Below are 24,713 nucleotides of genomic sequence, written 5' to 3'. Positions count from 1 at the left end.
TCCCAGGATGTTGACAGTGGCTCAGAAAGAAACAAGAAAAACGGTATGCAGCGAACTTTTGGAACAGTGCGAGAATGGTGGAGATGAATTTCTTGCAAGAATTGTGACAGGTGCTGAAACACGGCTCCATCATTTTTCACCAGAGACGAAGAGGCAATCAATGGAGTGGCATCATGCAAATCCACCCAAGAAAAAAAAAATTCAAAACCACACCTTCTGCTGGAAAAGTTATGGCTACAGTGTTTTTCGATTCCGAAGGACCCTTGCTTGTGGACATCATGCTAAGTGGAACCACCATAAACTCTGATGTATATGTGACGACACTGAAGAAACTTTAAGCTCGACTGGGTCGTGTTCGACCACATCGGCAAAAGCAGGATGTCTTGCTGTTGACGACAATGCACGGCAACATGTTAGTCAAAAACCATGGAAGCTATCACAAAACTCGGATGGACAACACTGAAACACCCGCCTTACAGTCCTGACCTGGCTCCATGTGACTATCATCTCTTTGGGAAACTGAAAGACTCTCGGAACAAGGTTTGAAGAGGATGACTCCCTTGTGTACGCTGCCAAACAGTGACTCCAACAGGTTGGTCCAGAATTTTACCGTGCGGATATACAGGCGCTGGTTCCAAGATGGCGTAAGGCAGTTGAGAGGGATGGCAATTATGTGGAGAAATGAAAATATTGTTCCTAAAGGATGTAGCTACACACTGTAAAGCTTTCGAACATGTAGAATAAAAGATGGATTTAAAAACAAATAGTGTACATTTCTTTTGGAGTGACCCTCGTATTTGGTGTTTCTCATATTTGTACTGGTATACTATGAAAACATCTAGTTTAACTGATGCACTGTAGTAAATGTGTCTAAAAACGCGACAGTTTTATACGATAGGTTGTGTACAAGTGTCGCGAAATGTCACCTCGCCGACTGTTACTGGAATGTAGTTCGTATGACGTCACATCTACAGTCATGAAATTACATGTTACTTTAACCCTCTAACGGTAAGGTTTGGGTTGGATCTGACCCCAGCGAGCCTGGTTTGTTTATAACTCCCTTTTCTGAGAGCGCTGTGGTTCCAGCTACCCTACCAGCCAGTCGCGCCGAGAACGCCGAGGAGGCCAAGTCAGTCTGGTGAGTGACCTGCAGCTACCCCCTCTATCCGAAACCTACGTTACCCGCACTCGGGTTGGATCCGACCCCACCTTACTGTTTACGTCACACTTATTAGTTTCTTTTGTAGGGAGCATTCAACCCCATATTGATGTTTATATTACATCTAAGTTTTGTTTTCTCTTCTAGTATCTTACTAAAATGGCGCATCAACTCCTGAGGAGATATACAACGAGTTTCTCCGACAGGAGGCTGAGTCAGAGGATGGCGACAATATCGATGCAGAAAACTGTTCAGAAACCACCTATTACATTATGTGTACAAAGACATTTATTATTGAGAACTTTATATTTCGAAACTGCTGACACTATAATTATTTTCTACAAGTAGTAAGAGATGTTTCTCATTTAGTTCCCATCTTCAGAAATTCTGAAGCACTCGAGTTCCTAGTTGATGACTTAATCTATTGATTTTTACTATGTTTTCAATAATTTTATAGAGAATATTTCTATTAAGGTATTTTTTTGTAATCAAGTTCCTATTTTCTTCCAAAGTACTTTATATTCTTACTTATTGACTATAAAAATAAAAAACTTGTTATAACAAATATAATATGTGTTTAATTGATAATAAAACTTTTTTCCATTATTCATTTTTTATTTTACCCCGAAAAATCGATATTTGGAGGGTGGGGTCTGATCCAACCCCACCTTGCCGTTTGTGTCCGGAAACTTCACCTTACCGTTAGAGGGTTAAGATCATACTGAACTCCCAGAAGTGACGAGAGTCACAAGCCAATTTCAGCATTCTGTAACTGTAAAGTAAACTGTCACCCTCAGATTTACAACACTTTTCTAGGGGAATGTGGAAAAAAAGCCAAACGTCGCGATATCTCATAAAAACCGTCAATTTCATGTTACTGCCCAAAAATCGCAGATTTCGCGTTATTGTCTACGTTATGCGGTGTTTGTGAGACTCCTGACGGAACAGTGTAGGCGAGCGCTGTGATGCGCGGCGCAGACTGACCGGTGCAGCAGAGGGCGGCCACGGAGAGCGCGTGCCGGCGCAGCGCGGCTGCCCAGGGCAGGCGGGGCACCAGCTGCTCCAGCAAGTCCACGGCCGTCACCGCGGAGGCTCGCCACTGCAGGCGCGACAGCACCACCAGCTCCAGGGCCTGCCAACACCACCACAACGAAAACATAATGGTCACTCCTTCGAAAAAGGTCGCTCGCTGTTTTGGAGCGCTGTAGATCAGTGGTTCCCAACCTCGACGTCATTACCCCCCTGCGGGGTAAAATGAAATTTTCTGAGCTGTAGAAACTAAAATGCTGCATTTATGTCAGTCAGGAAACTAAATTATTTTCATACGATCATACACTACTGGCCATTAAAATTACTACACCACGAAGATGACGTGCTACAGACGCGAAATTTAACCGACAGGAAGAAGATGCTGTGATTTGCAAATGATTAGATTTTAAGAGCATTCACACAAGGTTGGCGCCGGTGGCGACACCTACAACGTGCTGACATGAGGAAAGTTTCCAACCGATTTCTCATACACAAACAGCAGTTGACCGGCGTTGCCTGGTGAAACGTTGTTGTGATGCCTCGCGTAAGGAGGAGAAATGCGTACCATCACGTTCCCGACTTTGATAAAAGTCGGATTGTAGCCTATAGCGATTACAGTTTATCGCATCGCGACATTGCTGCTCGCGTTGGTCGACATCCAATGACTATTAGCAGAATACGGAATCGGTGGGTTCAGGAGGGTAATACGGAACGCCGTGCTGGATCACAATGGCCTCGTATCACTAGCAGTCGAGATGACAGACATCTTATCCATGGCTGTAACGGATCGTGCAGCCACGCTTCGATCCCTGAGTCAACAGATGGGGACGTTTACAAGACAACAACCATCTCCACGAACAGTTCGACGTCGTTTGCAGCAGCATGGACTATCAGCTCGGAGACCGTGGCTGCGGTTACCCTTGACGCTGCATCACAGACAGGAGCGCCTGCGATGGTGTACTCAACGACGTACTTGGGTGCACGAGCGGCAAAACGTCCTTTTTTTCGGATGGATCCAGGTACTGTTTACATCATCATGATGGTCGCATCCGTGTTTGGCGACATCGCGGTGAACGCACATTGGAAGCGTGTATTCGTCATCGCCATACTGGCGTATCACCCGGCGTGATGGTATGGGGTGCCATCGGTTACACGTCTCTGTCACCTCTTGTTCGCATTGAAGGACGTGTTACGACCAGTGGCTCTACCCTTCATTCGATCTCTGCGAAACCCTACATTTCAGCAGGATAATGCACGACCGCATGTTGCAGGTCCAGTACGGGCCTTTCTGGATACAGAAAATGTTCGCCTGCTGCCCTGGCCAGCACATTCTCCAGATCTCTCACCAACTGAAAAAGTCTGGTCAATGGTGGCCGAGCAACTGGCTCGTCACAATACGCCAGTCACTACTCTTGATGAACTGTGGTATCATGTTGGAGCTGCATGGGCAGCTGTACCTGTACACGACATCCAAGCTCTGTTTGACTCAATGCCGAGACGTATCAATGTGGTTGTTCTGGGTACTGATTTCTCAGGATCTATGCACCCAAATTGTGTGAAAATGTAATCACATGTCAGTGCTAGTGTAATATATTTGACCAATGAATACCCGTTTATCATCTGCATTTCTTCTTGAGGTAGCAATTTTAATGGGCAGTAGTGTAACTGTTATCACAATCTCACAAGACTGTAAAATAGTGATTACACACACACAAAAAAAACTCAACACCAGTAAATGAATAAATAAACACATTAAAAATAATATACAATAATGAAATTTTGGGAATACATTCGTCCAGGAAACATATTTAAGTGATTAAATCACAGGTTAGAAGACGGGATAGTCGGATGTATACTGAAAAAGCATTGCGTAAGACTGTCTCCTGCCCGCTCAATAAAACACGGGCATTATTGGAGAGTGTCAGAGATGACCATTGTTTGCGTTAAGGCCAGTGTGTGTCATATACGAGGTATGTGAGAAAAGTAATGAGACTGACAAAGCTACGACAACGCTGTGTTGTTTAATTTGTGTGAACTGCTGTGTTCATCCTTTCCAGATGCTGAGTCTGAATTTCAGTTCCGTATAGCCGTCATGTGTTTTTGAGAGCGCCTTCAGTGAAATTCTGTTATGTGTTACGAAAATGGAACAGCGTAATTTAGAGCAACATTATGCCACTAATTTTTCTTGATGCAATAATTTACCAACAGCCGTATGTATTGTAGAAATTTACTTCTTATGTGCTACCAGTTTCGGCGTTACAATGATTCCATCTTCAGGCCCCACACGTCACAGTCATAAAATCGCAATACACGGAAGGAGCCATATAACTGGATCCGTGAATCAAATCGCTATGCAACAGCTCTTGGTTGCCAGGCGACACAGCTGTTGCATAACGATTTGATTCACGGATCCAGTTATATGGCACCTTCCGTGTATAGAGATTTTATGACTATGACGTGTGGAGCCTGAAGATGGCATCGATGTAATGCCGAAACTGGTAGCAAATAAGAAGTTCATAAAATAAATTTCTACAATACATACGGCTGTTGGTAAATTATTGCATCAAGAAATACTTGCCAGCCGTTGTCCCATGGTCCATAATGGATCAACGAAGATTATGCCACTAAGTTTTGTGTTAAGCTTGGGGAATACGGATGATCTCTGTAAACTTGAAACACCCCTAGGGGGACATTCCTAATAGAGAGCACACATTTTTCGCTGGCACAAATAAATTTTCCAAGGCCGAGAACATTTGAAGACGAACCTCACTCAGGGAGACCTTCAACTTGAAAAACCGACGAAAACGTCGAATATGTGCATGATACTGTTACTCCAGGTCAAACTGCCAACTAATTGTTTTACAAAGAGTCCTTGAAAGGCGAAGAAAATAAGTGAATCGAGTGAAAGCCGGTACTGCAGACAAGTCATGCTCCATCACAACAATGCCCCATGTCACTGGCCACTTCCATCACAGAATTTTTTACCTCAAAAGGCTTTCCTGTTCTTCCAAAGCCGACGTACCTGAACTGAGTCCTTGTGGCTTCCTTTCTCCGAAATGAAAAATGTCTTAAAAGGACGACAATTTGGGATTCTGGTGAACTTTCAAAAGAACTACCAGTTGTTTTTCAGCACTGCTATCAAGACCGCGGACAACGAGGAATAGAGTCGCCAGAGAAACTACCGAAATTCGCACTAGGGATAATCTTATCAATCGGGACTGCGACTATAATGTCAGCTAGGCTTGGGAACCAGGACGGATCTGAGTAAGAAGACAGTCAGCCAACATAATGCCCTGGCGATCAGGGCGCACAGAGGAACTACATCGACGATACCACAGACATCGACGGAAGCGTCACGGCGACTGCCAATGCGCGCCTTCGGGCGCGGACTACGGAGGGAGCAGGTCGCGGTGGGAGGGGATATACACTGTCGTCAAAAGTATCCGGACACCCTCCCAAAAAATACCTTTTTCATATTAGGTGCATTGTGCTGCCACCTACTGCCAGGTACTCCATATCAGCGACCCGAGTAGCCATTAGACATCGTGAGAGAGCAGAATGGGGGCTCTGCGGAACTCACGGTGGTCAGGTGATTGGGTTTCACTTGTGTCATACATCTGTACGCGAGATTTCCACACTCCTAAACATCCATAGGTCTACTGTTTTCGATGACATAGTAAAGTGGAAACGTGAATGGACACGTACAGCAGAAAAGCGTACAAGCCGACCTCGTTTGTTCACTGACAGAGACCGCCGACAGTTGAAGAGGGACGTAATTGGCAATAAGCAGACATCCAGACCATCACACAGAAAATCCAAACAGCATCAGGATCCACTGCAAGTACTATGACAGTTAGGCGGGAGGTGAGAAAACTTGGATTTCATGGTCGAGCGGCTGCTCATAAGCCACACATCACGACGGTAAATGGCAAACGACACCTCGCTTGGTGTAAGGAGCGTAAACATTGCACGACTGAACAGTGGAAAAACGTTTTGTGGAGTGACGAATGACGGTACACAATGTAGCGATCCGATGGCAGGATGTGGGTATGGCGAACGACCGGTGAACGTCATCTGCCAGCGTGTGTAGTGCCAACAATTTGGTGGGGTTGATGTTATGGTGTGGTCTTTTTTTTCATGGAAGGAGCTTGCACTCCTTGTTGTTTTACGCGCGACTATCACAGCACAAGCCTACATTGATGTTTGAGTCACCTTCTTGCTTCCCACTGTTGAAGAGCAATTCGGGGATAGCGATTGCATCTTTCAACACGACTGAGCACCTGTTCACAATGCACGGCCTATGGCGAAGTGGTTACACGACAATAACATCCCTGTTATGGACTGGCCTGCGCAGAGTCCTGACCTGAATCCCATAAAACACCTTTGGGTTGTTTTGGAACACCGATTCGTGCCAAGGCTCACCGACCGACATCGATACATCTCCTCAGTGCAGAACTACGTGAACAATGGGCTGCCATTCCGCAAGAAACCTTCCAGCACCTGACTGAACTATACCTGCGAAGGTGGAAGCTGTCATCAAGGCTAAGGGTGGGCCAACACCCTATTGAATTCCAGCATTACCGATGGAGGGCGCCACGAATTTGTAAGTCTTTTTCAGCCAGGTGTCCGGATACTTTTGATCACATAGTGTAAGTCTGCCACGTGCCCTCGGGAGCAGCCCCCTTAGAAACCGTTGGAGTCCGCGCTGACGGCGCCGCCTACTGGTGTAAAGAACTCAACCACACAGACCTACCTACGACGACTTGAGAACTTGATACCTAGGTGGAGAATCCAGCCAAACCCATGCAAAACAAATCAGACAGACACCCGGCTAAGAAACAACAAAACGCAGATGACTTACAGCTGAAGCTCTGGGACTCGCCACTGAGACTTAGTGATGCCGCTAAGTGCCTGTGTGCACACTTAGACAAATACCAAATCTGGAAAACGCACCTAACATTCTACTGAGCAAGACAAGAAATCAGACGAGTCCAAGAACTGTTTCACGGATACGACAACCAAACCGCAAATCACACGTAAAAGACGTCAATTAGACCCGTGACAGAATATGCCGGAGCCCCTTCACGGGGTATACATAAACCAGTAGCGACGACGTTACTCTAAGGAAATACGATTCTTAGTCTTAAGCAGCATCTCCAGACTGCCGAGGCTTCACTCGTGAAGCCGCTGCAAACCGGACTGATTGAACTTGAGCAAATTACGGAAGACACATACTAACCAAAAGCCCAGACATGGAACACATCCCGACAACAACACAATGAGCGAACAGATGACCCAATTTAAAATATATTCGACCAGCGCCCACAATAGCCCACAACACCTGCAAAGAACACCGGGACCTTAACCTGAGAGACACCACTACCCCCTCACTTGGACCAAAGGCAGAACAACTAACGACGACACACACACACACACACACACACACACACACACACACACACACACACACACACACACAGAGAGTTAAACTAGCCATACAACCTAGCAGAGATTAAGATTTCTTAATTGCCCACTACTATTACCTCCCTATGGTGGCAGGACGACTTGGTGTAGAATCGAGTGTTGATGAAACAGCAAAAAAATTGTAAATTGACTAAAATTACCCTTATTTCCCACCAATGGCTGACCACTATAAAACAGCATAAAATTGTGAAATACCACGGAAAGAGGAAGAAATTGTATCTCCTGTCACATCGAAAATATACATACACGCCAACAAAAATTACTGTTGCTGTTCATTCTGTATAAGCGCCCCAAAAAAAAAACTGTCGCCTCTTTCGTAGTGTTTCATTTATGTTTTCTATGTTATGATAAACTTCTTCATTGCTTCTTAATTTCCATACTTCTGTATTTTTTGGTGGTCCAAGTATTTTTCGAATGATTTTTGTTTTTAGAATATCAAGTTTATGTAATTTGTAGTTCACTGCTAAACATTCACTTGCATAAAGACATTCTGGTTTTACTACTGTGTGGTAGTGCTGTATCTTCAAATTTTTAGACAGACACCTTTTGTTGTAGACACTCCTACTTATTCCATAAGCTCTCTCCATTGTATGTACTCTGTCTTCTATAGCGAATTTTTCTAAGCCATTTTCTTGGATAATTTCTCCCAAATATTTAAATTTATTTACCCTCTTTATCTGAATATCTGTTGCTAGGGATTCCGGAGCATTTTTTATGTTTGTCATAAACTTTGTTTTTTCTACAGACATTCTTAAACGCGCTTTGTTGGCTATTTCTTCGAAGAGACTGATTTGTATTCTAGCATTTGTTAGGTCTTCAGAAAGAATGTGGCAAAATCATTTGCATATGCTAAACAGTGAATTGCAATGCCTTTGTTTTTACTTCCCAGTCTGATTGGTGATAGCTTCTCTTCTTTTAGTTTTTGTTTCCATTCTCTTACTATTTTCTCTAGTACGCAGTTAAAAGAGGAGCCTTACACATGTTTTTATGTTGAATGCCTTCGATATTTTACCCTGAAACTTTACTTTTGATTTGGTGTCTATGAGCGTTTTACGAATATGGTTTGCTAATTTAGATTTGATGCCAAATTCTCTGATCACTTTATCTAGTGTTTCCCTGCCAACCGTGTCAAATGCCATTTTAAAATCTATAAATGTTACAAATATATCTTTGGAGTTTGTAAGTCTGTGACGAATTATGCGCTTTCTAGTTTAAAATCTGTCCTGAGCAAGATTTGCCCTTTCTAAATCCACTCTGATATTCTTCCAATTGGCTATCAAGTGTTGCTTCCACTTTGTTAACAGTATTGTTGAAAATATTTTATAACCCACTGGCAACAAAGATATACCTCTGTAGTTATTTACATTTTACTTACCACCTTTCTTGTGCAAGTGATGGATGAGAGCCACTTTTCAATCTTCTGGTATCTTTTCAGTTTCCCATATTTCTTCAGACATGAGTTGAAGGTTACTTATAATTTTTGGTTAAGACTATTTAATAAGTTCAGCTGTAATTGAGTCTTCTCCACTGGTTTTGTTGTTTTTCACGGTACTTATTGCTTTTTTAATTTCTTCAGCTGTAGGTGGTGGATCTGCTTCTGCATTTTCATTGAGATCTGGAAATTCTAGCTTACAGCTTGGTTCTTCACAGTTCAATAATTTTTCAAAGTACTTTCTCAGTATTTCACAATTCTATCTGTTGATTAGGCCTACTTTACCATTTTCACCTATGAAGCAAGTACTTGGAGCTTGGTAGCCTCTTAGATGACTTTTAAACATCTGATATAAATTCCGGGAGTTATTTTTTACAAAGTTGTTTTGTATGTCAAGAAGTTGTGATTTCTCAAAAGATCTTTTAGCACTATTTATTATTCTTGCTGTTTCTTTCCTTTGCATGCTAAATGCATCAACGTGTTCAGGCTTCCCAGAACATTTCCATTTCTTCCACTGTTTTGTTTTTTCTGTAACTGCTTCTTCACAGATTTTATTATTATTAATTATCAGTGACAGTGGTCTGACGCAAATTACTGACAGCCTGAAGTCTTCAACTTCTGTCAGTTAGAAGTAACGAGGGATTTGTCCTGAGACTGGTTTGATGCAGCTCTCCATGCCATACAGTAAAGCTGCATGCCCTCGGGAAAAGTTACGGCTGTAGTTTCCCCTTGCTTTCAGCCGTTCGCAGTACCAGCACAGCAAGGCCGTTTTGGTTATTGTTACAAGGCCTGATCAGTCAATCATCCAGACTGTTGCCCTTGCAACTACTGAAAAAGCTGCTGCCCCTCTTCAGGAACCACACGTTTGTCTGGCCTCTCAACAGATACCCCTCCGTTGTGGTTGCACCTACGGTACGGCTATCTGTATCGCTGAGGCACGCAAGCCTCCCCACCAACAGTGCACATATTTTACCTTTGATCATTCTAGATAGGAGTGCTGGGTATGGGTGTAGCGAATGTCGGATGGTAGAGAAGTGGTGCAGAAGCAGTCTTTACCCTCTATGTGGATAGTTAGAGCTCTTTTCTGAGAAGGAGCTGTAGGTAATACTCGCTATGCACTGACAATTGCTTCATCATTATACAGAAAAACGTTGTTGCAAATAAGCTGTACCAACTGTCTCACTGACTGATTTAATAAATCAGCTACAAAACTAAATATCATTTCTCTTTCGTCATTTTAAAAATAAAAAGGTAAATTCTTTTTTTATTCTTAAGTTACTGGCGGTGGAGGGTTAGGGTAGAGGGGGGTTTGTACTACCTAGTATCTTATTACACTCAGGGGGTATGGTCTCAGTAAGGCTAGGAACCACTGCTGTAGATTTTGTTCAACTGGTAAGTGGTCGTGGCTACGTCAACTTTCCGACCATGATGTTTCAGATCCTTCTGTATGTGTCGCAGGTACCATGGGACTTCCGACCAGAGCCTCGCCCATTGCTGATTAACGCCAGTCGTTCACCAGCAGTGGATGTGTTGTCACGGTGAGTCAGGCAGTAACTGCCCTTACCGACAACCTTCGTTTCCATATAGTTTCGTAGGTCTAAGGTACTTGCGTTCTATACACTGTAATTGAAATAATCATAACAACGAAAGGGAAGCCATGTGTCTTCTGAACGACAGTCATCGCTACCGGATGCACCAGAAAATGAGTGTACGAATGGCACAATCATGGCTGAACATCTACCTTCTTGCCCACCTGACAAAGCAGATGTGCAGAGTAATAAACGAATGCCTAACTGCAGCGAAAGTCCACGAAGAAAAGACAGTGCTTGTTTTCCAAAAAGGAATTTCAAGAGCCGGCCGCTGTGGCCGAGCGGTTCTAGGCGTATCAGTCCGGAACTGCGCTGCTGCTACGGTCACAGGTTCGAATCCTGCCTCGGGCATGGATGTGTGTGATGTCCTTGGGTCAGTTAGGTTTAAGTAGTTCTAAGTCTAGGGGACTTATGACCTCAGATGTTAAGTCCCATAGTGCTTAGAGCTCCACGACAGCAACGTGCTAAGCAAGAAAGGAAGCTACTGGGACGATCCAGAGCCCTGGTACTAGTTCGGTGATTCAAGTGTTCGAAGACATTTAGAAATTAAGTGAAGTCAATAGATTTTTGAAAATTCACGTTAGGCCTGATCCTGGTTTTCGGTTGTGAAGAAGAGGAAAAAATTATGCGTGAAATTGAAACTGTTCTCATAGACGAGACATCTGACAGTTGTTCGAAGTAATTCAAACACAAAGCATACAGTTTGCTTTAAATCTTAAGAACCTAGTACAGGTGACGTCAGAGTCAGCACCCTATCGGTAAATTAAATACAGCAAACAATAAAGAAATTAAAGAATAACAAGGCTTGTTGTGAAGACCGGATATACTCTGAGCTGTTAAAGAACGGACGACCGCAGCTGGAATGAGAACTACAGTCTTTCATAGAAACAATTTGGAACAGCAGTTATATGCCCCGTATTTAAGAAGAATTATCACCTTGTTTGCGATTACTACAGAGAAATTTCTTTACTGGATGTCACTTGTAAAATCCTATGCATGTACCTAATGAACAGGTGACTACAATAACTGAAGACAAAGCAGTTTCCGCAGAAGTAGATCCACATTAGATCATTTATGCACTCTAAGATAAATAACTGAGAAGGTGTGCGCATTCAATGCATTTGCCCACATATTTTTAGATTTCAAAAAAAGCCTATGACAGTATACACTGACGGACACCCCTAATTATAATGAGGGAGTTTGAAATACCGTCAAAGCTAATCAGTTTATTTAAAATCTGTATAGATGGAACTACGTAGTATGCAGACACCTATAGGAAAAACTGAAAATTTTATAGCGTTTATTGAAATGAGACAAGGGAACGCCATTTCACCTATTTTATTTAATCGGTAGAGAAGTTAGTAAAACTAATCCACAAGGGATTCAAATATACAGGAGGTGAACTTTACTAGCCTTGACTGCACAGATGACGTAACACTGATAAGTAGTTCTAAAGCAGAATATAACAGAATAATGCAAAATAACTGAGGAAACAGGATTACGTGTTATTGAAAAGAAGACAGAATATGTGGTCATGAGTAAGAAAATCCAAAGTGATGCACCCTTGGCTGTCGACGGATTCACTTTGAAGATATTTGATCGCTCTAGCTCAGAAAGAAAGATGAAAAAAACTTAATATTCGAAAGAAAAAGAAGAATTTTTGGACAGGTATGTGACGAAAACGATGTGGAATGGAGGATAAAAATAAAATGAAGAATTAAGATAGCTGTACAAACAACATAACTTCGTCGAGGTGCTAAAGAAGAGGTGATTGAACAAGACAGGCCACATAGCAAGAATGACGAAAAATAGACTACCTAAAATAGCGTTCCGCAGAATAATTGGTGGGACGAGAGGAAGATGTAGAGTTAGGTGCCGAGACATCATTAGGGAGCACAAAGCTGTGATGAAGATCAACACCAAATGGACGAACAGAGCGCTAATACACTTTGATAGGAAACAAAGAAGAAGAAACGAAGGAAAATACAAGAATTGGGATTAACAGAGGAATAAAAGCATAGAAAAGAAATCCGATTGTTTTGCTGGATGCGAACTGCAGTGGCACATCTTCCACCAAAGTGTTGATGAAGCGTGGTTGTAACGGAGAAATTCAAAATGGCTCTGAGCACTATGGGACTTAACATTTGTGGTCATCAGTCACCTAGAACTTAGAACTACTTAAACCTAACCAACCTAAGGACATCACACACATCCATGCCCGTGGCAGGATTCGAACCTGCGACCGTAGCAGTCGCGCGGTTCCGGACTGAGCGCCTTAACCGGGAGACCACCGCGGCCGGCACGGAGAAATTCGCAGACTATGTAGTCAATCAGCGAATGGAAAATCTTAGTATACTGAAATGTGGAATGTTTTTAACCACCGGCACAGGACCACGAATGCTGTCGAACGTTGCCCCTGGAAACTGAACACCTCAATAAATCAAAAACCATCCGAAAACAATCTTTCTGATACATAGGAGAGAACGCAGTAAGTGCTGTATTTGAAATAAAACAAAAAATACATTGGCCTGTCTCCTCAAAAAAGAAGGAAAAGGTATATAGGTTTTGACAAAAGGTTAAAGGACATAACGACTCGGGGGATATAACATCTGGCTTTCTTGCAAAAAATTGAGCGAGAAATTCAAAGTCATAAAACACACCGAAAAGCCAAAGAAACTGGTACACGTGCCTAATATAGTCTATGGCCCCAGCGAGCACGCAGAAGTGCCGCAACACTACGTGGCATGGACTCGGCTAATGTCTGAAGTAGTGCTGGAGGGAACTGACACCACGAATCCTGCAAGGCTGTCCATAAATCCGTAAGAGTACGAGAGGGTCGAGATCTCTTCTGAACACTACGTTCAAAGTCATCCCAGATATGCTCAATAATGTTCATGTCTGGGGAGTTTGATGGCCAGAAGAGTTTTCCTGAGGCCACCCTGTAGCAATTCTGGACGTGTGGGGTGTCACATTGACCTGTTGGAATTGTCCAAGTTCGTCGGAATGCACAGTGGACATGAATGCATGCAGGTGATCAGAGAGGATGCTTACGTACCTGTCAAGAGTCGTACCTAGACATATCAGGGGTTCCATATCACTCCAACTGCACACGTCCCACATCATTACAGAGCCTCCACCAGCTTGAACTGTCCACTGCTGACATGCAGGGTCCATGGATTCATGAGGTTGTCTCCATACTCGTACACGTCCATCCGCTCGATACAACTTGAAACGAGACTCGTGCGACCAGGCAACATGTTTCCAGTCACCAACAGTCCAATGTCAGTGTTGACGGCCTCAGGCAAGGCTTAAAGCTCTGTGTCGTGTTGTCATCAAGGGTACATGAGCGAGCCTTCGGCTCTGAAAGCCCATATCAATGATGTTTCGTTGAATGGTTCGAACGCTGACACTTGTTGATGGCTCAGCACTGAAATCTGCAACAGTTTGCGGGGTGGTTGTACTTCTGTCACATTGAACAATTCTCTTCAGTCGTCGTTGGTCCCGTTCTTGCAGGATCTTTTACCGGCCGCAGCGATGTCGGAGACTGGATGTTTTACCGGATTCCTGATATTCACGGTACAGTTGTGAAAAGGTCGTACGGGAAAATCCCCACTTCAACTCAGAGATACTGTGTCCCATTGCTCGTGTGCCGACTATAACACCACGTTCAAACTCACTTTAATCTTTATAACCTGCTATTGTAGCAGCAGTAACAGATCTAACAACTGCGCCAGACACTTGTTGTCGTACATGGGCGTTGCCGGCCGAAGTGCCGTATTCTGCCTGTTTACATATCTCTGTATTTGAATACGCACGCCTATACCAGCTTCTTTGGTACTTCAGTTTACTTATGGCGTCGGATCGAGCACCAGTGAAGCTGCAGTAGGCAGTGTGGCTATATGAGGACTTGACTAAGTTTTTTAATACATTGTGCGTGTAGTACACTGCGATAAACAATAAGCCATTTAATAATTTTTGAAAGGAAAGGAGTTATGAGTTTCCTATCAGTGAAAAGTACTCTAATTAAACCTGCAGAATGTGATAATAGTGAGAACAAATCTTAAAAACCAGATTTGGATTTAATCGAGAATAACTGATCAATGCGCTGAGATTAATGAAAGTTGCAGCGCGCCCATGCAGGTAAAAAACGAAAGGAGACGACGCTATACACTTACGCTGTACGTTATAAAGCCGTAGTGGGCGGGGCCTGCCGCCGTCTTAAACAGCCCACAACATTCGCGACTGCTTTTTACGATTGCTTCTTCATTATTTCTGTCGTGTGCTCGCAACAGCTCTTTGCAATTCTAAAATTACAGTGCTTATACGAATAACAGAATGTAAGGAAGTCAATGTCGAACGCTTTTCTGTTCTGGCATGCGTATTTCCTCAAGTACACTCCTGGAAATGGAAAAAAGAACACATTGACACCGGTGTGTCAGACCCACCATACTTGCTCCGGACACTGCGAGAGGGCTGTACAAGCAATGATCACACGCACGGCACAGCGGACATACCAGGAACCGCGGTGTTGGCCGTCGAATGGCGCTAGCTGCGCAGCATTTGTGCACCGCCGCCGTCAGTGTCAGCCAGTTTGCCGTGGCATACGTAGCTCCATCGCAGTCTTTAACACTGGTAGCATGCCGCGACAGCGTGGACGTGAACCGTATGTGCAGTTGACGGACTTTGAGCGAGGGCGTATAGTGGGCATGCGGGAGGCCGGGTGGACGTACCGCCGAATTGCTCAACACGTGGGGCGTGAGGTCTCCACAGTACATTGATGTTGTCGCCAGTGGTCGGCGGAAGGTGCACGTGCCCGTCGACCTGGGACCGGACCGCAGCGACGCACGGATGCACGCCAAGACCGTAGGATCCTACGCAGTGCCGTAGGGGACCGCACCGCCACTTCCCAGCAAATTAGGGACACTGTTGCTCCTGGGGTATCGGCGAGGACCATTCGCAACCGTCTCCATGAAGCTGGGCTACGATCCCGCACACCGCTAGGCCGTCTTCCGCTCACGCCCCAACATCGTGCAGCCCGCCTCCAGTGGTGTCGCGACAGGCGTGAATGGAGGGACGAATGGAGACGTGTCGTCTTCAGCGATGAGAGTCGCTTCTGCCTTGGTGCCAATGATGGTCGTATGCGTGTTTGGCGCCGTGCAGGTGAGCGCCACAATCAGGACTGCATACGACCAAGGCACACAGGGCCAACACCCGGCATCATGGTGTGGGGAGCGATCTCCTACACTGGCCGTACACCACTGGTGATCGTCGAGGGGACACTGAATAGTGCACGGTACATCCAAACCGTCATCGAACCCATCGTCCTACCATTCCTAGACCGGCAAGGGAACTTGCTGTTCCAACAGGACAATGCACGTCCGCATGTATCCCGTGCCACCCAACGAGCTCTAGAAGGTGTAAGTCAACTACCCTGGCCAGCAAGATCTCCGGATCTGTTCCCCATTGAACATGTTTGGGACTGGATGAAGCGTCGTCTCACGCGGTCTGCACGTCCAGCACGAACGCTGGTCCAACTTAGGCGCCAGGTGGAAATGGCATGGCAAGCCGTTCCACAGGGCTACATCCAGCATCTCTACGATCGTCTCCATGGGAGAATAGCAGCCTGCATTGCTGCGACAGGTGGATATACACTGTACTAGTGCCGACATTGTGCATGCTCTGTTGCCTGTGTCTATGTGCCTGTGGTTCTGTCAGTGTGATCATGTGATGTATCTGACCCCAGGAATGTGTCAATAAAGTTTCCCCTTCATGGGACAATGAATTCACGGTGTTCTTATTTCAATTTCCAGGAGTGTAATACGAAACATTTGTCCTCGCTATTATAACTTGTTTTTGTTAATACGTTTTGAATAACCAAGAAGAGAACGATGTGACGTGAAAAGGATGCTTTCGTAATGCATTTAATTCCACTTTTACATTGTTTGTATCGATATCAAATGAAGCTGGAACTCAAAACCAGCGCTTGTTTGCTTATTGGTACTGCTTCTTGTTCGTTACTTTTTTAGCTTCAACTCGTGCAACATTTTTAATGTTTACGTTTGCAAAAAAACGTATCTATGCGTTCTTTGTGCACATGGAGGGAAGTAGCAAGCCGTGTTATCGTATCTTGTGGATGTCAATTAAGTGAGATATTATTGGCAAAGCAACAGAACTGCCTATGCAAAAAATGGTGCAATTAGCTCTGGGCACTATGGGGGACCCAACTTCTGAGGTCATCAGTCCCCTATAAATTAGAACTACTTAAACCTAACTAATCTAAGGACATCACACACATCCATGCCCGAGGCAGGATTCGAACCTGCGACCGTATCAGTCGCGCGGTGCCGGACTGAAGCGCCTAGAACCGCTCGGCCACTGCGGCCGGCGCACACTCTGGAATAATCGGTTTTTGCGGAATAGGAGTAGTTGTTTAAAAGAAACGTTTTCAGTTGAGCTTCAAATTTTAGTCTGCTGTCGGTCAGGCATTTTACATCAATGGGTAAGTGATGAAAACTTAGTTGCCATTGTGAACCCCTGTTTGTCCTATAGACAGACTTAATGTGGCGTCATGAATGTAATTTTTTCCTTCTGTAATTGTGAACATCATTGTTCTTGTTAAAAGAGTGGATTATTTACAACATACTTCACGAGGCAACAACTATACTGCGTAGCGGACAGATTGCTACACAGGCTGAGCAACATGCAGGCACGATGAAAAGTGTGTACACATAAGTTTTCAGCCACAGCCTTCGTCAGCAAGGAACCACACACACGCGCGCACACACACACACACACACACACACACACACACACACACACACACACACACACAACTGCTATCTCCGGCTTCTCTAGCCAGAAGTTTTTTTCAAGAGGGAGGAAATGTGAACAATAAATAATTATCGGCGGGAGGAATCCAGGGCATGAGATGCTGCACCACCAATCACTGCGGTTACGTAGTCGTGTGTTGTGCGGGGACGAGACCGTTCGTACAGTGTGGCTCGGATGGCGGAGCGTTCGCACTTTGGGGAGCAATAAAAAACACAAAAAAGAAGAGAAAGAACGGGCACTGAGTGAAGTAAAGGAAATCTAAAATCAAATGACAGAAAAAAACCATTATGATAAAAGTAAACAGCGCAATCACAATTCATGTATACAAAAGAAAATATTGCTTGAAATGCTTTACTTACGAATGAAGCGTGATTCCCTTAAACTTTAGATTATGATCGGATCGATTAGTACACCCGTAAAAAATGAACGGTCGAAACAAGGCACGGACGTGTCAGAGTAACGTCTCGGGGAAGTATCACCACGGTGAGCCATGCAAATATAAATTCGGCGTCCCTTACGTTTTGGGCCATGTAAGATGACGGACGCCAGCTTCATATGTGTGATGCAATAACAACTCCTTTTTTTCCACCACCATGAGCGCGGTAGTATTCTCTTACCTCCTGTTCTTATAGCAACGGACAATCAACTGCGCTGTTACTACGAACAAACTTTAATTGGAATTTTTACTACTTGTACATAAAATTATTTGTGCTCATGCTCCATCTACCAATCATTTAGGCGAACCTGCAACCAAACATACTTCGGAAATAAAGTGATTTGTGATCCCTAAGTAGCGAAGCTGTCGTAATTTTAAACGTCGAATGTTACCTCAGTACGATGCACAGCTACGCTTAATGCTACTCACACGCGTCGTGACACTTTAGAATGCAGGTCCGTACCACCCAGGTTCCGAGTGAACATTGCGAAGTGAACTGCATGTGATGGACATTTGGAGTCCGGTACCTTGGGAAAGGCCATTGCTCACAGTGGTACAAAGGCTGGGCCAAACACAGAAACTGGTGGCGTTTAATGTGCTACGACGAAGCCTGATTTCTCCTCCTCTGAAGTGATGCAAGGCCTTGTGTACACGGACTGCCTAATGAGGCTTTTAATTCAGTGTGTGGAGTGTTTGGTTCGGGCCATGGGTGTAGCTCGTACCATGACGTGGGCTTACTCATCCAAGATACTATGAACTATAAGCAGGATGTGATCTCCCAGGTCCTCTCGGCGCAACAGACTAATGATTTGCTTCCGCGGATTTAGCCAGGTTGCTGTTACTATTTTATGCACAATATTTCGAAGACCGAACCAGCTGCCTTTTGCAGGAGCTGCAAGTTGTGTCCTGTACCCGCTTTTTGGACTAAAACCAGGACTTTTTGTTTACACTGGCGAAAAATCTTAAGACAGTAAGTAACTTACGCATCGATGTATCACTGCCAGCATAGCTCCATGAACCTTAACCATACTTATAAATAACAGCTGCAGTGTAGTACATAAGGCAACGGAAAGAAATACGCAATGAGATGAACAGAAACGACACTTTTATTCACAGACAGTAATTACAGTGAAGTCACTGCAATTTATGATGGTCCCGCAGACATTACAAAAGGAGGGACATCGTTTTTTAATAGGGTATGCGATCGCCACAAACGGCAAGCAAGCTCTGCATCATGCTCCCATGCTGGCCACAGGGTTGGTAAGCTCGGTCAGCTGCTGGAAGGTCGTCGGTGCCTGTGGACGCGCTGCAATACGTCACCTCAATGCATCCCACATGCGCCCGATGGGATTTAAGTCAGGAGAGTGGGCACGCCAGTTCATTCGCCCAATATCCTCTCGTTCCAAGAGCTCTTACACCTGCCCAGTTTGATGTGGTTGCCTGTTGTAAGGCATAAAAATGAAGTCAGGGCCGAAAGCACAGCACTCCTAAGATGCACACGGTGAAGGAGTAAAGTGTCACGGTAACGTTGACTGGTGAGTGAGCCATGTTTGGAGGTCAGTATGCCCATGCAGCATTACGTCTCCTCATATTAACACCCTCAACCACCAAAACGATCACGTTCGACAACGTTGGACATACAGGGGGAGAGGTAGGAACATGTAACGCACCCAGCAGCATTGTCTGTATGGTGGCAGAATAAATGAAGGTCAGATACGGACCTTACAGGAGAGCTTTATACAACGCAACAGGAAGGTGAATATGGCACGCCACTCAACTTAATTTGGTGGTAACGAGCAAATTTGCCTAGCAGTATGTAATGCAAAAAGGGAAGACATTCAATCGATGGTAATTAACACTCCGTTCCTATAATGCATGTTTGAGCAGAAGGTGAAACAAGCAGCAAGAGGCATTTGGATTGTAATTCAGCGGGACGATGCAGAGGCAAGGCCGTGCTACAGGGGGTACCACGGAAACCACTTAAAGGGGTGTCCCAGACGGAAAGTCAACGACCGACCAGGCGACTCACACGGGGAGAGCAAGTATCATGGCCGATCTGAGGAAGGACAGGAAAGAAAGCTTTCAGAAAACTGCGTTTCGGAATTCCAAATGGATACGAAACAAGACCATTGACGCATTTTCGTTCACTTGTCCAGCGAGTGGTACACGAAGTTTCGACGCAATTTAAAGGTATGGGCCTTGCGATTGGAAAAGAGTGTTTTCACAAAATAAGAGGAATGCTCCTTTTGGTCGAAAAAAGCCGTGACGTGATGAACGAAAGAACTCAGGTTGGGAGACAGTTCGGCTATGAGTAAGACAAGATGGAAATTTTCGTGGACTATTGTCTGAACTGGCGTGAAGTGCAGAATGGAGCGCATAACGCTCTGTATGACGCAGGGGAGTAATTGTGTGAACACTGCGTTCACAGCGGCTGATATCCAGCTGGAAATTAGCTGTAGTATCGTTTAGCTTTAACTGTGGAGAAACGAACCAGGCAATTAGTTAATTGTTCTTGCGAGAACTGAGAGGGCAGTATAATATGCACTCTGCTCCAACCATGCGCGTGTATATCGCCACATTCTAAGACTAGAGATGAGTACATGTCCTCTCACATAACGAGAAACATAGCGAAAGTTTCTGCTGGAAAATTCAGCAAAGGTGTAAGTAGTTTTATAGGAACTTCATCGGAAGAGAGCAGCCTAGCAGACGACTGCTCCTCGCAGCTTAAGGTAAATACCGCGTGCAGAGGCGTAAACTTGTTTGTTCACCAGCTTGCGTCCACTGTAAACTTGAGAGACCTTGGGTAATCTTTTGCTCAATTTTGTCACATAATTAATCATCAACCGTAGACTTGATTGTCATCCTAATTATAGTACCGAACTTTGAACTGGAATCGGACGATTTTCGTAGTACTGACCAGCATCATAAGTGTAGGAACAATTTTGTAACGAAAATTCTAGTTAAACTTTAATATTGTCATGTTTAGGATAATTTAACCTTCTGTGAGTTAATATTTAATATTATTGTTTTTAGGATTATTTAACTTTTTGATGTTGACGAGATGCGTTATCCTGGCAACTGTTTTATGTTGTCACATTGAAAACTGTGTAAAAGCGTGTATTTTTGTGCTAATATTGCGACATTAAACATGTCATTGCAACTTACACAGTTGTCTTCAATCATAGAATAAGTAAACCACAAATATTGCACCTTACATGTCGAACATAACCTTTTGAAGGTCCGGCTGATATGGTATCGGGAGGTTTACCGTTGAACACATTAGTTGACTCCCTGGTCCTTACAGTGACTCTTCACTCCTTCCCCATGTGCGTCTTTTCAAATGTGGATTCAGCCATACTCAATTTTTTTATGGACGACAATGTGCGACTGTATCGAACTGGACAAGTGGTGCAGCTCTTTGAGCCAGAGGACATTCGGCGTATGGACTGGCCCTCCCGTTACCCCAACGTATACCCCATCGAGCACAGTGGGAACCGTTGTGAAGAGGTATTGCAGTAGATCCACATGCACCAACGACTATCCAGCAGCAGACCACAGCGCTGGTGGAGGAATGGAACACCCTACCACACGAACTCCTTACCACTGTTATGTCCAGCGTGGGAACACGTTGCAGAGCATGCACTGCAGTCTGTGGTGCTCCCACATAGTATCAAGAACCATTTCCCATCTTTTGTAAAGTCCAGGGGACCGTTATAAATCTCGGTGACTTTATTGTATCTATTGCTTTTGAATAAAAGTGTCATTTCCGGGTCTAGGGCGCTGCAGTCATGGACTGTGCGGCTGGTCCCGGCGGAGGTTCGAGTCCTTCCTCGGGCATGTGTGTGTGTGTGTGTGTGTGTGTGTGTGTGTGTGTGTGTGTGTTTGTTTATCCTTAGAGTAATTTACGTTAAGTAGTGTGTAAGCTTAGGGACTGATGACCTTAGCAATAAAGTCCCATAAGATTTCACACACATTTGAACATTTTGTCATTTCCGTTTGTCTCTTAGCGCATTTCTTTCAGATGACTTCTGACAAATACTGCAACTGTTATTTGGTTGTATGGTCTAAGCTTAATCGAGCTTTCTTACTTGGCAACGACACATCATGCGAGAGTTGCCTTCGTTCTTACTTTCTGCACGCCAGTGCCCAACATTCGATATGATCAAGTGTTGCACTTCTTTTATACTAAGTCTACAACTTTGCTTCCGCCGTTTTTTCTCGAGGTTCGGGGCTTTATTGTGAAAAACTTACAAAAAATTATGATTCATAGTATTGCCCATCGCTGGCCACTACATTCTCTCATCTTTCGGATAGCATACGAACCCGGTGGCGGAAGAACTGGACGTCTTTTGTGGGGATCCGTGAATCGATTCGATTTTGCACTTGTTCATATGATCGGAGGTGCTGGTCAGCCAGACAGTACGCCACTGATAGAAAAAGGTGGTAGTCAGAGAGAGCAACGTATGGAGAATACGGCGGGAGGGATAGGACTTCTCATTTCAACGTTTGCATGTTTATTTTGACGGGTTTTGCGACATGGGGTCGACAACTGACTTGCTGCAAAATTATCTTTACGTGTCTATCGCTGTATTGTGTTTCAGTGTTAGGCTCCAACGCATCAGTTGCTTTCGATAATGATGTTCTGTGGCTGTCTTCGTCTGTTTCAGCAGCTACGAAAACGTTCTGTCTTCCACCGCCATGCCGGTCTTCGACATCAAAATCACCGTTCCTAAGGCGTTGAAAATATTCTCTGCACGTCCTTCCACTAAAAAAGTTCCCTCACCATTGGTCTTACCTAGCATTTTAAGAGCCACAGCCGCAGATTTTTTCATGTCAAAGCAGAAAATTAAAACTTCCCGCAAATGGCGAGAAATGGGTAAGTAAGTTGACGTACTAAATCGAGAATAACCTAATATTTTTATGGCATTAAGTTTATTATATTACACCTATGACCAACCAAACGAACTCCACTTGCCACTACACTACTGCCGTCTATTGCAAAATGGCGGAAGCAACGTTGTAGACCTAATACTTCCACGATGAGTATGCTGCACACCATCCCATATTACTAAGACAGTAAGTTCACAACGCTGCACACACACATTCCTGGTTCGAAGACTACACGAGTATCCCATTCCATCTCCACTTGCACGCTTAATCACCCGATGTTACACTACAGAATATGGCTGAGACTATTTGGAACAGCAGGTGAAAGTGGACTATCAACATCAACGCAATTGGGTGGCTTTACGAGCGCCAATACCTGAACTACAGTGGTGTGACTAAAATATGGAAACACCGCGAGAAATGCAAGCTCGATCATAAATACAGATTTTAGCCAACCAAGCCTGCAGATTGTGCTGTTCTACTTGGCAATGAACGCCATCTCTGGAACGTTTCTCAGTACGAGATTGCGTCAGTTGCGGTCAGAACAGTGTTCTGTATAGCTGTGAGTGAATTATGTCGGAGCTACAATATTTGATCAAAAGTATCCGGAAACCTGGCTGAAAATGACTTACAAATTCGTGGCGCCCTCCATCTCTCGCAGGCATACGTTCAATCAGGTGCTGGAAGGTCTCTTGGGGGAATTGGGGGAAATGACAGCCCATTCTTCACGGAGTGCTGCACTGAGGAGAGGTATCGATGTCGGTCGGTGATGCCTGGCACGAAGTCAGCGTTCCAAAACATCTCAAAGGTGTTCTGTAGTATTCAGGTCAGAACTCTGTGCAGGCCAGTCCATTACAGGGATGTTATCGTCGTGTAACCACTCGGCCAAAGGACGTGCATTATGAACAGGTGCTCGATCGTGTTGAAAGAGGCATTCGCCATCCCTGAATTGTTGCTCTTCAACAGTGGGAAGCAAGAAGGTCCTTAAAACATCAATGTAGGCCTGTGCTGTGATAGTGCTACGCAAAACAACCATGGGTGCAAGCCCCCTCCATGAAAAACACGACGACACGATAACACCTCTGCCTCCAAATTTTCGCAACATTGTGTACCGTGATTCGTCACTCCACACAACGTTTTTCCACTGTTCAATCGTCCAATGTTTATCCTCCTTACACCAAGCGAGGCGTCGTTTGCCATTTACTGGCGTGATGTGCGGCTTATGAGCAGCCGCTCACCTCCCGCCTAACTGTCATAGTACTGGCAGTGGATGCTGATGCAGTTTGGAATTCCTGTGTGAAGGTCTGTATAGATGTCTGCCAATTGCCCATTACGACCCTCTTCAACGGTAGGCGGTCTCTGTCAGTCGACAGACGAGGTCGGCCTGTACGCTCTTGTGCTTTACGTGTCCCCTCACGTTTCCACTTCAGCCCAATCAGAAACAGTGGACCTAGGGATGTTTAGGAGTGTGGAAATCTCGCGTACAGATATATGACACAAGTGACACCCAATCACCTGCCCACGTTCGAAGTCCGTGAGTTCCGCAGAGCCCTATTCTGCTCTCTCACGACGTCTAATGACTAATGAGTTCGCTGGTATGGAGTACCTTGCAGTAGGTAGCAGCACAATGCACGTAATATGAAAAACTTATTTTTTTGGGGTCTCAGGATACTTTTGATACATAGTGTAAATGACTTCGAAATCTTCAAACATGGGCAAATTATTGACCCTCATATGGTGGGTGCTTTTGTAACCAAGGCAGATTTAAATATCTGGTGTTTTGAGATGTATCATATCGAAGATTTGCACCGCTTGCAGGGACAGCGGAAAAATCATCATCCGCTTAGTCGCGACGTGGACGAAAGT

The 24,713-nt window shown here is 44.6% G+C and overlaps 1 protein-coding gene across 1 annotated transcript in view; it reads right to left on the bottom strand.

Annotated features, from left to right (window-relative positions):
• Positions 1-24,713, bottom strand: part of LOC126413130 (G1/S-specific cyclin-D2-like) — a 143,791-nt gene that overhangs the window by 30,864 nt on the left and 88,214 nt on the right. The window contains exon 3 of the mRNA XM_050083022.1: positions 2,144-2,291. Within this exon, the coding sequence (XP_049938979.1) occupies positions 2,144-2,291 (148 nt within the window). The remainder of the gene's footprint in view (positions 1-2,143; positions 2,292-24,713) is intronic.

The sequence above is a fragment of the Schistocerca serialis genome, chromosome 7, assembly GCF_023864345.2.
Source record: "Schistocerca serialis cubense isolate TAMUIC-IGC-003099 chromosome 7, iqSchSeri2.2, whole genome shotgun sequence".
In the NCBI taxonomy this organism is placed as follows: Eukaryota; Metazoa; Arthropoda; class Insecta; order Orthoptera; family Acrididae; genus Schistocerca; species Schistocerca serialis.
Note: the sequence above shows the minus strand (reverse complement) of the source record. Positions and strands in the feature narration are given on the sequence as shown.